The 14,460-nt window shown below is 54.0% G+C and overlaps 1 protein-coding gene across 17 annotated transcripts in view; it reads left to right on the top strand.

Moving 5' to 3' along the window:
* The first annotated feature begins 5,861 nt into the window (after positions 1–5,861).
* MAST3 (microtubule associated serine/threonine kinase 3) overlaps positions 5,862–14,460 on the top strand; it is a 34,242-nt gene continuing 25,643 nt past the window's right edge. For 4 of the 17 annotated variants that reach the window (XM_053930676.2, XM_053930680.2, XM_053930677.2 and 1 more), the window contains exons 1-2: positions 5,862–5,958; positions 10,350–10,381. In XM_053930676.2, the coding sequence (XP_053786651.1) occupies positions 5,914–5,958; positions 10,350–10,381 (77 nt within the window). In that variant the 5' untranslated portion in view covers positions 5,862–5,913. Of the gene's footprint in view, positions 5,959–10,349; positions 10,382–12,362; positions 12,560–12,840; positions 12,931–14,460 lie in introns of those variants that run through there. The other 13 variants (XM_053930674.2, XM_053930678.2, XM_053930679.2 and 10 more) reach the window with 7 other exon arrangements.

A 14,460-nucleotide genomic window follows, 5' to 3' on the forward strand; every position in this document is an offset into this window, starting at 1 on the left:
GCTGAGCAAGAAAGAAAACTTAAAAAAAAAAAAAAAAAGTCAGATATCATGACCCCTCCCAGGCAAGCCAAAGTGAAAGAGAAACCCAGGAAATCAGTTCGATGGTAGGCGAAGCCTCATACCAGCCACAACCCACTTATGGGGCAAGTCAGACCCAGGGCTTCAGGTTTGGGGTTCTGTTCTGCTGGCCCCAGACCCAAGCTGGACACCAAGTGCCAGTCCCCTGGGTGGCCTGAGGCTCTGTGTCCTTGGTCAGGTCTCTAGCCCTCTCTGGCCAACCCCTGGGAGCTCATTGTTCTTAAATGTCTAAGGTCACTCTCCCAACAAATTGTTATAAGTTTGTTGCTGTATGCTGAGCCCTCCCCCCCAAAAAATGCCCACCTCCCCATTTCCCAAACTCCAGCCTCAGGGAACCCTGGGTCTCAGCTCCTGAAGAATCTCCTTGCTTCCTTTAGACTCAAATTGGTCTTTCCTCTGTGTCTGTTTCTTTTTTTTCTTTTAAGATTTTATTTATTTACTTCTAGAGAGAGGGGAAAGGAGGGAGAGGAACATTGATGTGTGAGAGATACATCAATCAATTGCCTCGTGCCACCAACCAGGGACCTGGCCCGCAACCCAGGCATGCGCCCTGACCAGGAATCGAACAAGCAACATTTCGGTTTGCAGGCCAGCGCTCAATCCACTGAGCCACACCAGAAAGGATCAGCAAAAAGCCCAAAATGTCCATGGAGATTCATGTTACAATGTGGATGAATCTCAACAATATGACGCTGAGTGACAGAAGCCAGACACAAGAGGCCACATGGTGTACGGTTCCATCGATGTGCAGTGTCCAGGACAGGGAAACCCACAGAGACAGGAGGCAGATTAGTGGTTGTCGTGGCTGGGGGAGTGGAGATGCGGAGTGACCGCTCCTGCGGACGGGGTCTCCTTCTTGGGTGATGGAACGTTCTGGAACTAGATAGAGGGGTGAATTGCACAACATAGTGAATGTGCTAAATGCCACTGAATTATACATTTTAAAACAGTTTGTTTTATGTTATGTAATTTTCAGCTAAAAAAAAAACATGTTCACGAAGCCCAGCAGGACTGAAGAGCAGCAGGAGGGTCTCCGCTGGGGGATAGCATCTGGGGAAACTGAGGCCCAGAAGGGTAGAAACAAGGCCCCTCTTCTGAGGATCCCATCCTGAGGGGCAGCCGGGACAGCCAGGGTCAGGCACCCAGCAGGCCATGAGATCAGAGCCACGAGAACAAAGAGGCAGTGTCCCAGGCCTGGCACAGTGGGGACGGGGACCCCGTGACCCCACACAGTGTCACGGCAGTGCAGTGGGGCCCAGGCCAGGCCCAGAGGGCACAGTGGACTTCAGGACTGATGTGTGAGGCCTGAGGAAGGGGCAGAGATAGAGGCAGAGATTGAGAGATACATAAAGAAAGATGGAAGAGACCATTGGAGACATGGCCAGACCCGGGGCCTCCTCTCAGTGATCCTGAGGAGACACCATCATGTGTCCCATTTCACAGGTGGGGAAACTGAACCCAGAGGCGCCCTGACACTCGAGGCCTGGGCTGGAGGTGAAGAAATGGAGAAACAGAGCCCATTAGTGGGGCAGAGCTTTGCCTCTTCAAGAGTAAGGCCCATGCCTTAGGGCGGCCCCCACCTGCCACCCCACCAGGGTCGGCCCTCCTGGGACTCAGCTTCCCTCTCTGTACAATGGGTCGCTGCCCATCAGAGAGCCCACGTGATCAGTCATTGTTTTGGGACACCCCTCCCCACTGGCCTTTACTCCTGTCATTCCTCTTTCCCATCCCCCCAACATCACAGCAGCTGCTGGGAAAACACTGAGGGAGGGTGGGGGACAGCTGGCCATAGGGGCCCCAGCACCTTGGGGTTGGGAAGGGCAGTCTGGGAGTGTTCCAAAGGGCAGCAGGAAGGGCTGCCCAGAGAAGAGGGGTTTGGGTTTATATAACCACAGGGCATTCCCAACAGAGGGCACAGCAGAGGGAACAGTGCGGCGGGACATGATTTGACGACACCAGACAAACATGGTGGGTCCAGGGCTCTGAGGGCAAGATGGCGGTGGTGAGGTGGGCTGAGGCCTGGAATGACAAGACTAAAGGGCAGGGCTTTCTCCCCAAGGGCGCTTGGGGAGCCACAGAGGGTGTGCGAGCGGGACCCTAGCAACATGTGGGGCGGTGTTTCTACCCTTATCCAAGTCACGGGCCAAAACTCACCCTGAGGTTCACCACAGCCCACCTTCTAAGCCTTTGCACGCACACACACACACACACACACACACCCCTGCACATACACACCTTCCCTTGGCCTGCCAGGAAGCCCTGAGAGAGCCTTATTGGCTCCTCCCCGGTGCCCCAGAAGCACAGCTAAGATAGGCCCCCAGGGCTGCCCCACGAACTGCGGGGAGGGGCAGTCAGGAAGGATCTGGTTACACTCACCCATCCCCCGAAATCGGAAATCTTGTCAGGAGGAACCACAAAATTTCCCCACCCCCTTGGCTTCCGCTTTCTTCTCCTGGAAAGTAACCTTCATTCTGGGGAGGGCTGGGCTTACTTACCTCCGTGTGGTCCAGAGACCCTCATGCCCCTGGGGGGCATCTGAGGAGGATGTTCAAGGATGAGTAGGAATTTGTAAGGAGAAAATCTATCAGTTTATTTAATAAACACATTAATAGGCATCATTCACCAGTAAGAACGTTTTTCATTCACGCAACCAGGACTTTCTGATGCCTGCAGATGGTCATTTGAGGGTATTTTAAAGAATATGTAGAAGGTTACCAAGAAAGAAATTTTTTCATTCATTCAACAATCACACTTCCTGATACCCCTTATGGAGATATCTGAGGAGGGTTTTGATGGATGTGTAGAAGTTCACAAAAAATATATATATTCCTTCAAAATGTTCCCTGGTGCTTCTCAACGAGAATTTAAAGTGGATTTTGAAGGATTCACAGGTGTTCATGAAAAAATTGCATTCGTTCAGTCAGTCAGTCAATAACTGCTCCCTGTTGGATATTGAAGGAGTCACTTTGGAAGGGGCCCTGGGTAGAGCTCCCCAGATAAAACAGGGGCATTTGAGACCCTTCTGGTGGTTCCCCATCCAACAGCTCCCCATTTGCCCAGCCCTCCACCTCCAGTACCGGGAATCTCTCTTTTCCCCAGGATTCTAGCCTAAGTCCCAAGGAAGACCATGATTGGCTGAGCTTGAGTCACATGCCCACGTTAAACCAATCACAGTGGCTGAGGTGAATAAAGACTCTAGGTCACATGTCCACCCCAGCCTGGAGTACAGGAGAACTTTTAGTTAGAACTAGCCAGGGACAGAACAGTTGGCCATTATAGGACATGAGCTTCCCATCACCTGGGACATGCAAGCCACAACCTGAAGTCCATTTAGTATAGGGTTTCCAGATTAAAACACAGGACACCAGTTAAAATAGAATTTCAGATAAACAACACATAACTTTTCAGCATAAAAATTACTCATTGTTTATCTAAAATTAATTTTAACTGCTGGGCTGTATTAGTTTGCTAGGGCTGACATAACAAAGTTTCACAGATTGAGTGGCTTCAACAACAGAAATTTATTCCTAACAGTTCTGGGGGCTGGAAGTTCAAGATCAAGGTGTCAGGAGGTTCGGTTTCTTCCGGAGGCACTCTCCCTGGCTTGTTGACAGCCGCCTTCTCCCTGTGTCTCCACATGGTTCTCCTGTCCTGGGCCTGTCAGTGTCCCAATCTCCTCTGCTTATAACGATACCAGTCAGGTCACATGAGGATACACCCACATGACCTCATTTTACTTTAATCACCTCTCTAAAGGTGCCATCTCCTAAGACAGTCACATTCTGAAGTCCTGGGGGTGAGGATGTCAACATATGAATTTTGGGGGACCACAGTTCAGCCCATAATAGCAATTGCTTTGGAAAACAGTCTGGAAGTTTTTGAAAAAGTTAAAACATAGAGTCGCCATATGACCCAGGAATTCGCTCTGAGATATACACCCAGGAGGATGGACAGTGACGTCCCCACAACTTGTACATGGATGTTCACAGCAGCACTAGTCACGACAGCCAAAAAGTGGAAACAACCCAAATGTCCATTAATGGATGAATGGATAACAAGAAGTATTACATTTGTAAAAGAATATTACTTGACATTAAAAAGGAAGGAAGAACGGGCATTTGCTACCACGCAGATGAACCTTCAGAACATTGTGCCAAATAAAAGAAGCCAGACACAAAGACCACGTGTTGGATGATCCCATTTATATGAAATGTCCAGAACAGGGGAATCCATATGGACAGAGAGCAGACTGGCGGTTGCCAGGGGCGGGGCGGGAAGGACGGTAGCGACTGCTCGTGGGGACAGGGTTTCTTTGGGTGGTGACAAGACGAAAATGTTCTGGGACTAGATAGTGGTGATGGTTGCACAACTCGGTGATATGCTAAAAATCATGAAACTGTAAAAGGAGAATTGTATGGTATGTGAATTATATGTCAATTTAAAAATGTGTATGTGAAGAACAAGTCTTGCCTGGGAGTCCTGGATTTTTATGTGTTCAATCCAGCCACCCTACCTTGCTGAGCCCTACAGAAGCTCACAGGGTGATGACTCCCCTCCAGCCTGACGACATACTCTATCGTCCAGGTCCCAGAGTGGGACAGCCAAGGGAACCTGCAGTGGCAGAGATGGTGGGAGTCCCAGTACATGAGAGAACGTGGGTGCTGTCTTGGGACTTTGGGCTTTTCCCAGCCTCAGTTTTCCTTCTGCAAAGTGGGTCTGAACAATTTTTATCAGGTACCAGTAGGAGGTGGCCCTCATGAGGAACTTAGCCAGACACCCAGCATGGCACTGGGCAAAGGCAGCCATCCCCCAGAAAGAAACTGGCAACTACAGCGGCTGCCTGCTCTGGCAAATACAATTGTATTGGCACTAGGGCCAGGGCTAGGGTGAGGCGGGTGAGGCAGGGTAGTGCAAAGGCAGAGTTTGGTCCTGCCTCTATTTAAAATGTTGATGTTTAATAGGTCATGCATTCTTGTATTAGTTTTGGTTTTTAAAAACTTTGTGTTAAAATATTATTTACCTTGCCCTGGCTGGTGTGGTGCAGTGGATTGAGCACAGGTCGCAAACCAAAGGGTCGCCAGTTGGATTCCCAGTCAGGGCGCATGCCTGGGTTGTGGGCCAGGTCCCCAGTAGGCGACTGGCCAGAGGCAACCACACATTGATATTTCTCTTTCTCCTTCTCTTGCCCTCTCCCTACAAATGAATAAATAAAATATTTTTTAAAATATTATTTATCTTGGTTATTGAGTTGGGGGTGCTTAAATCCTGCACAAGACCTAGTTTGTGTGGCTCAGTTGGTTGTAGCGTTGTCCCGTAGACCCAAGGGTCGCTGGTTCAATTCCTGATCAGGGCACACACCCAGGTTTCCGGTTCCATCCTAAGTCGGGGCGTGGACAAGAAGGCAACCAATGGATATTTCTCCCTCATATGGATGTTTCTGTCTCTCTCTTTCTCTCTCTAAAAGCAATGAAAAAATGTCCTCGGGTGAGGATAAAAAAAAACTTGCGCGAAGGCGAGTGCCTCACTCACCTCATCCTACCAGCCTTGTGCTCTGGTCACGTAGATTAACCCCTTCCAACCTCAGTTCCCTCATCTGCAAAATGGGGATGATACTACTCCCTCTCTTCTAGGGGGATTCATTGATGTTTACTTCTAGCTTCGAGGTGGGGCTGGGCCTGAAGGGCGGGGCGGGCTCGCCCAACGGGGGCGGGGCCTTCCAGGAGGGCTCCGGAGAGGGGCGGGGCCAGGCCACACCAGCTGACCGGCTTAGCCAATGGCGGGGCCTCTCAGGCTCCGGCGGAGCTGGGTTTGGAGCAAGCTGACAGCGCGGACTAGATGGCCATGGACGAGCCGAGCCTCCTGCGGCGCCGCGGGCTCCAGGTGAGGCCCCTGAGCGGGTGGGGGCGAGGCCTAGTTGACCTGGCCTAAGGGCAGGGGCGGGGCTTAGGCGGGCCAGGGGAAACTGAGGGAGAGGGAGGGGCGCGCTCCGATTTTTTCCCTCTTGCCCAACCACTTAAAGTGCTCGCCTGGCGGGAAAGGGGTATGCCTCCTTAGACATGGGGAAACTGAGGCTGCAGATGTTAGCCTGAGATCTTTAAAGGGGATAAGAGATTCGCCTTCTCCCCCGCTGCCCTAATAAATGAGCAACAGCAGGTCTTGAGCGCTCACCATATGTTCATCGTTGTATTAATCCCATTAGAGTGATGCACTAATATTAATTAATGGGTATTAAAACTTGCCATCGCGCTCCTGCCTCAGCTCACCCCTAAGGCAAGCCAGGGAGATTAGGGCTGTCCAGGCGCTCATTTGTCAGATGAGGAAACTGTATCTAAGAAAGTCACTAGGCTGAGGTCGCCCCGCAGGGATTTAACCCAAATCTTTAACCAGCTCTCAGACACAAGCCACTGCTCATTGGCTATGTGGGAGGTGGACAATAGGAAACACCCTTGCTTCTTGGGGCCTCAGTTTCCCCATGTGCCATAAGGGCCCCCTTTTTTTTGACCTGGTCTGGTGTTCAGGAGGCTGAGCAGAGAACCTTTGTTCGAACCCATGCAGGGGCCCTGTGACTACGGTGGCAACCTCTCTGGGAGTTAAGAGGATCTTGCCATTTCCCTCTGGGGCTTAGATCACACCCTTACCAAAGCCACAAGGTTGCAGGTGGGAAACCTGGCATTGGTCATTGACCCAATATTTATTGAGTGTTTGCTCTATGCCTGGCTCTGAAGATGCAGCAGGATATTCCCCATCCCTCCTTCTCCTGGACCTCCCAGCCTGGTGGGAATGACAAAGGCCAAAGCAGCAGTGACCCTGCAGAGTGGTCACCTGTAATGCGGGGTGCTCGGGCACACCAGGAAAGGGCAACTGGCCAAGTGTTGCTGGTGGTCTTGGGGCAGAAGAGGCAGCAGCGGGTGGCAGGCAGGGTGTTTGGGAAAATGAAAGAGGCTGAAGGAAGCTAGAACCTAGAAAGGACTGAGGGTGGGGGGCACTGAGGCTGGTGAAGGAGGGGGAAGGTGGGTCTTGGACCCAAGCTGCTGCAAAACTGTGAACTCCGCCAAAGGTGATGGGGGGAGAGCTGCAGGGCACAGACCCCCCCCCCCCAAAACACACAACCATGGAGAGTCTGTAGGGGTGGGGGCAGAGGGAGAGGAGCCAAGGCCAGAGGCAGGAGTGGGGGGTCTGGGTGTAGAGGACGGGGTGAGGACAGACTGGTGAGCAATGGGATGTTGTGAAGGGACAGGCCCCGCCTGAAGCCCCAGTTAGACTGGAGCCCCACCCGCAGCCTCCTAAAATAGAGAAACTGCCTCTGGGTAGGCGAGTGGGGGCGCTGCTAACGTCAGAAGTGGGGGCCTGCTCCATGGGGAGGAAGCGCCGTTCCCTGATGAGTCCCATGTTACAAAACAGGAAACCAAGGCTCAGAGAAATGTATCCACTGTCGGGGTGTCATAGCGAGTAGGTGAGAGAATCGGGATTTAAATCCAGGCACATCCTGCTTCCTCTCCAACCAACCACACACTTGCCAATGGACCACCAGTTTCGGGGCCACCAGTCTGCAGGCCGCCAGTTTGTGTCGGATGTGAACCAGGGGAAGAAGTAGAGACTGGTCCTTCCTGGTTTGGGTTAAGCTCAGACTTCTGTGTAGCATTTATAGAAGCCAGTTAACATGAGCTGTTATTACTTCCACGACTATTACTATTTTTTCATCATCTCCCAATTGGAAACAGAATTTTAAAGCACCAGATCTCCAAACAGAGCCTCAGGGGCGGAGAAAGTGCCTAGAGCCTGTGTCTGGACTTTGCCTCAGGTGCTGCTAGGGAGGTTCTGTGGAAGGTCATCCTGCCTCCTTATGGCCCAGTTCCACTTATTCTCCTCCTCCAGAGAGCCCCTGCGCTTGTGTGATGTGGTCCCTGCTGACATCTCTCCCACTTGTCTCCAGTTGAGAACTTCCCATGGGGATTGGTGCCCACCTTGCAGAGGCACGCCTCCACGCTTCTGTTTCCCACCGGCCTGCTGGCCCAGCCTGCCAGCCCCCTCCAGCCCATTCTCTCCCTCTGGGTCCCTTCTAATGCCTCCAGTATGGAGGTGTATGTACCCTGTTCTGTCTCCTCTAGACTGGGGGCTCCTCAGGGTACAGCTGAGGCTTCTGGAGGGGAGGAAGCAAGGCCAAGCCAGCCAAGCACAGAAGATGCTGTAAATATTATCTTTAAAGGGCAGTTCCAGGGGATCATCAGCACCTCCTACTCCCCCTTAGGCGGGAGTCACGCCACTCTGTGGGCAACAGCTGGCAAATAGGGGCCTGAGGGTGGAAGCAGAAGATGCAGGGAGCCCAGGTTTGGGGGCGGTACAGGGAGAGCTCCGTGTAGGCCCAGCCTTGGGGGTGGGAGGCTGCCCATCTTCCCTCACCTCTCTCTGCTGCTTTACATCTTTTTGTATTTTGTAAGCAAATTTATATTTATGGTTAAATTGGTGGTTATTATTAACCTTACAGAACTATTGGCTTGGCCCCAATTTATAGAAGCCACCCTGAGCTTGTTCCTTGATCCCTCTCAGGACCTTATGTAACTGGGCCGGTTTCCAAATGAGGAAACTAAGGCACAGAGGGGTCACACAGCCCTGATGGAGGGTAGCTGGACTGGGAACCCAGGGCTGTCAGGGGCTTAGTAAGGAAATGGGTGGTATTCGGAAGGGTGTAGCCAGTGCCCCAGGTTCAGATCCCAGCTCATCCATTTCTCTGGTTAGTAGGAGTTGGGGGATGGGGGAGCCAGCGTAAGCTCCCATTACGATTGGAGGGGGAAGAAGGAGACCCTAGTGGTGGTGGTGGATCCTGGGTCTATGATCTTTTGCCCCAAATGGTAGTGAGCTCCCGGTCCCCAGAGGTATTTAAGCAGACAGAGACCTCAGAGAGGCAGGTCGGCCTCCCCCCACCTTGAACGGCTGGGTTTTCTGAGCTCAAAGTAGCTGGGCGATGCAACACCCCCATGGACCGTCCTCTTCCCCCTGCCCGGAGACCCTGCCAGCTGCTCCAGCAAAGTTGTCCAGCACCTGGCCCCTTCCGGCCCCCTCCAATTGGCTGTGGGGGCCGATGAAGTCACTGGTTGCCACAGCGAACGCCCTGCTCTGGACGTGGGCAGCCAGGAGCCCACCTAGGTAAAAATAGTCGTATGTCCTGAACGCAACCGCCCCCGATGTGTGAGTGGGGGGCATCTCTTAAGAAACCGGGATTGTCCACCTGCTCTCCGCCGAGAAGCGTGGGCAACTGGCTTCCCCCAGCGCCTCAGTTTCCCAGACTGTAAAAAAATGGCCCCTGCTCCTGATGTGCAGTAGGTGGCTCGCGAACTGTAAAGTTTACCAGGATGGTCCGCAGAGGCCCTTGCTGTGAGTGCAACAACGCACAACAACAATAATAAAAATAATAATGGCTGATCCACCCCAGGAACCTTCCTGATGTGATCTCCAAATTGGAGATGAGAGAACTTAAACGTGGGGAGTACAGTCCCTCGGTCAAGGTCCACACAGCCAGGAGAGAACAGATCATCGATCTGGACCCAGGTCTGGGGGTCGTAGACTCTCAACTCGTGCTGCACAGCCTTTTGAGAGTTTAAAAACTCTCCTGGGTGAGCCACATTTGAGAGTGCACTCTGGGTTCACAGGAGACCCCAAGCACAGGCCTTTCGCCCTGCCTGTGGCGAGAGCACCCAGGGTCAGGCAGGCCAGCTCACTGGGCTCTGAACGGGCCTTTGGTAGGGAGATGGGTCAGTGCCCCACTCCTCACCAGTGCCAGGACCCAGCCCCAGTAGGCTCTGCGGGGAAGAAGGAATGACTTTCAGATCCGGGAGGGACAGAGTGAGGCAGACTCAGGAACCTCTCTTTCCTCGACAGATTATTAGTATGTAGCCACTATTGGCATACTTCTTTGTAAATGTAACTGATTTGTTATTTTAAATAATGAAGTTATTTTAACACAGGTGGGGTATGAGCTGGACAGGGAGGTAGATTAGGAGTCCAGGAAGAAGGGATACTTGAGCTGAGACCTGAGGGATGAGCTGCAATTAACTAGCACTAGAGGGGCAGGAGAGTGGGCCCGGCAGAGGACACAGCAGGCGCGAAAATGCCATGCCGAGGCGGAGCTGAGCCCAGTATGCGGGGCAAGCAGAAAGCAGGCCTCGCTGGGGCAAAGTGAACATGGGGCCCACTGTTGGGTGAGATGAGTGGGGGGCCAGGGATGAGAAGAGCTTGTCTCCTTGGAAATGACCACTCTTTTCATCTTCTTTCAGAAGGAGCTGAGCCTGCCTCGCCGTGGACGTGGGTGAGTTCACCTGGGGCTGGTGAGCTGGGTGGGGGCCCCGTGGTCCCGGGCACAGAAATTTCAACAGAAGCCCCCGAATTGTGAATTTATTTAACGATCACAACAAAGCTTCCCACCTTGACCCTATCCCTAGTGTTTGCAAAGGGCTTCCCAAGTGCCTCACTTGGCCTTACTTGTTGGCCTCGCCACAGGCTGCGAGGCCCAGGCTAGTTTGCAAATGAGGAAACGGAGGTGCAAAGGGGTTGCATCACTGGCTCAAGAGCACCCAGCTCAGAAGGGGGCAAACTTCTCTGGCATCCAGAGTCCAGACTCAAGAATTCCGACCTAACATCCTGGAAGTCGCTTGCTTGCCTCCCTTGTTGGGGAGCTCACTTTCTTTCAGGGAACATGGGTAGAAAATTGTATCCTTCAGGGTCACATAAGTGCTCCTATAGGTTGGCATTTTTGGATCCCCAAAGGTTCAAAGAACAATTTGTTCAGTGCCTTGGTTGGTTAACAGATGGAGAAAACAAAGCTCTGGAGAGGGTGGGGTTTACCTCGCGTGGGTGGTCTGGAGGTGTGTGAGTGCAGATACCCATCTCTGGGGATGTGTTCGACCAAGTTGAGGGTACAACTGTCTTGTCCCTCAGTGAAATCACTCAACAAACTTTTTTTTGAGCATCTACTGTGTGCCAGGCCCTGTTCCAGGCACAGGAGACACAGAGACTAGTCATGGGCGGGCTCTGCCCATGGAGCTCAGACTCTCGGGGAGAGCGATGGTGAAGTGATGTTATGAAGAAGAGAAATGAAACGGACAGACTGGCTTTAGCCCTGAAGATGTGGGGCCTCTTGGAGGAAGTGACATTTGAGCCTAAATCTGGAACAAGAGCGAGAGGCCAGGGGAAAAGTCTAAGGGGAGCAGCATTTCAGGCAGAGGGAACAGCATGGGTGAAGGTCCTGAGGTGCAAACCAGCTTGGCATTGGAAGAAGAGCTGGGAGACAGGGGTAGCTGGGGTGAGTGAGCACAGGGAAGAAGCAGGAAGAGAAGAAAGGGGAAGTGTTGGGGGTGGGATGAGAGTTTGAAATCTGATGGTGGGGATGGGGACAGAGTGGCCCTCAAGCCCTGACCATCTGCTCTCCTTGCACTGGGAATAGTGCAGCTGTGGGGGGAGGAGACTGAAAGCCTCAGTAGAGGCTGGGGCTTGGACATTGCCCTGATAGCGAGCACTGTCCCTCGCCTTTGCCCAGGCTGGGGGTGGGGTGGTGGACAGTGAATCGGTCCAAACCACAGAGGGCAAAGTCCTGCGCCACGGGACAGGACTGGGACAAAGACTCCCTGAGGGTTGCCTAGTCCCTGCCACCTGCAGTTTGCCAGACTGGGTCCACCCGGGGATCCAAGGGAGCCAGTGCCAGACCGACGACACCCGTCCTTTGGACATCCATCCTTCGCGGTCTTGGCTGGGCGTGAGGGAGGGTGGGGTTCGGGGCACCCCGGGTGGTCGTGTAGGGACGGCTCTGCAGAGGAGGGGCGGGTGGGGCCAAAGTTGGATCTGAATGAGGGGCCGACGTTCCCGGCAGAGGGATCCCACCGAGCACAGGCCTGGAGGCGTGGCGGGGTTCTCGGGTGTGCGCACACAGGCTGAGACCCGCCGCCAGGGGTCGCCAACTACCAGGGTGGAGAATAGGGGCGGGGCCTACTCACATCCTGAGTCCCGAATACCCCTAGGGAGCAGGGCAGGAGAAGAGTCGGAGAGCGAGCGGGGCCAGGCGATGGAGAAATGATGCAGGCGGGCAGGCAGTGAAGCCTTTCCTTTCCCTCGGTTCACTCCGCGGACCTGGGACCTGGCAGTACCCTCCTCCTCCGGTGTCCCTCCCCACGAGGGAGTGACACCCGACACTCCAGCCCGCAACCTAAGCGCTCTTGCCACTGTGCTGGGCCTGCGCGCAGGTGCGGGGCGCCGAGCCCCGCCCCGAGGCGGAGAGAGCCCGCCCCCCGGGCCCCCTGCGGCCCAGCCCCCTTGCCGCGTCCGCCTGGTGTGCTGTCCCCACGTCCGTGTCTGTCGGTCCCTATCGGATTGAACCACAAGCAGGGTTTGGGGGCCACAAAGGGAGCGTTGGTATCCGGCCGTGTAGACGCGGCCACGGCCTCACCATGAAGTCACGCAGGGACAAGCTGCACATCCCGGCGCTGACCCTCGAGTGAGTGGCTGGGGAAGGGGAAAGGGGGGGAGGGCCAGGCTGACAACCACCCTTCCCCTGAGTCTCTGTTTAAGTCGTCCAGAGTCGCACCGCTGCCTCCAGGGAGCTTTCCTGGGTCATCTGTCTGGCCCCGTCCTCGAGGCCTGCAGAAGACCTAGAATCCTGGGCCTTGGGTCCCTTCTCCCTTCTCCTGGAGAACCGGAGCCCTAGTCCGGCCTTTGGATTAGGCCACGCGCAGGGGCCGCTGCCAGGTTCACCGTCCCTGGCCTCTCTCTTTGCAGTCTATCTCCGAGTAGCCAGAGCCCGTCCTTGCTGAGCCCCAGCAGCCCCTGCAGCCCTTGTAGCCCTTCCCTGGGCCTGCACCCCTGGAGGTAAGTGTCAGCGAGCAGGGCGAGGCTCAGACATACCCTGGTACCCCAAAGTCTTCTTGGAAACTGCCCAGACCCAGCTCCCTCCCCAAGGTACTGTGGGCTGCTGGCCTGGCCTCTCTGGGCCTCAGTTTACCCCTACATAAAATGGGGCTGTGACCCACACTAGGGTCCTGATGGGGAAATTCCATTTTCAGCCATTGCCTGCATGTCCCCTATCTGACAGATGGCCCAGGCAAGGCCAGAACTTGAGCTGTTGCCCAAGGTCCTGAGACAGATGCTGGGTTCACAGCGCTCAGAACCCTCCTTGTGAATCGGCCTGGCTCCCAGGCTGTGACCTCAGGGATCCTCCCTAGCTCAGCTGGCCAGGAAGTTTCTCCCTCTGAACACATACACACCCAAGCTTAACCAGGTGAAAAGGTGTAGGCAGAAAAGACCCAGCTTGACTGAGCATCAGCCTCCTGTTCCCTCCGCGTCCCTGGGAGCAAGGCCCCTTTCCTGACCCTATTTCCCAGCTGAGGAAACCGAGGCTTAGAGAGGAGACACCAGTTCTCCTGGTTCAGTATGTCAGGGGGCCAAGCAGCAGGGCCGGCTTGGCCACCAGAGTCTGTTAAGAGTTTGAGCCACCCTCTGTGACTGGTGGGGCTCAGGATCTTGCCCTCATACAAGACAGAAAACTAGGGTCATCCTGGGCTTCTTGCACAGCTCAGGCACCACTGCAGGGAGGCGACAGGTGTGAGGGTCAGTGGTGTCTAGAACTTGATGGCCCATCAGTCCTTTAGACCTTAAAGTGAATGAGCTGCTCAGGCTTTTCCCACGGGCCTTTAATGGGAAGAAGAGAACAATTTGGAACCTATGTTGGGTACTAGGCAATAGGCAGATACCTTCATTCAGTCACTTCACTCAAGCACTTCGTAGGCACCTACTGTGTGCCAGGTGCTAAGGATATAGCTGTGAAGAAGATGAACATAATCCCTCATTCATGGGACTATCAGGAAGTGGGCAATGAACAAGTGGATGAACAAAAAAATACATTCGGACAGGGACCTCACGGGGGAGATTGTGTTTGAGCTGAGATGTGGATAGAACTATGGGAAGAGGCAACGGGCAGAGGGAATTGAATGTGCAAAGGTCCTGGGGCAGAAGTGAGATTTTATAAAGCTTCTGTGGCTGCTGTAAGGGGAAGAAAGGGTCTGCTGGAACGGAGGACAGGCATGGAGATGGCAGAGGCAGGGAGGTGGCTAGGACGACATCTGGGTAGGAGATGGTGGGCCTGGACCAGTCAGGTTGCCCAGTGGGAGGCAGGGACTGCTGTAGCCCCTGCTTAGCAGAGGAGGACACTCAGGACTTCAGAGGCATGGGAATTCGGATTATGATGCCCAGAGGCACCTGGGAGACAGTGTCAGGCCAGAGTTGACTGAGTCCTTGGCCTTAACCCCTGGAGATCCCAGGAACCTATTGAGAGCAGCTGAGCCAGTTTTACCAGGAGGAAATGGAGGCAGTTTGGGGCTTTAGCTGAGGTCACTGGGCCGC

The sequence above is a fragment of the Desmodus rotundus genome, chromosome 9 (genome assembly GCF_022682495.2).
Source record: "Desmodus rotundus isolate HL8 chromosome 9, HLdesRot8A.1, whole genome shotgun sequence".
Classification (NCBI taxonomy): Eukaryota; Metazoa; Chordata; class Mammalia; order Chiroptera; family Phyllostomidae; genus Desmodus; species Desmodus rotundus.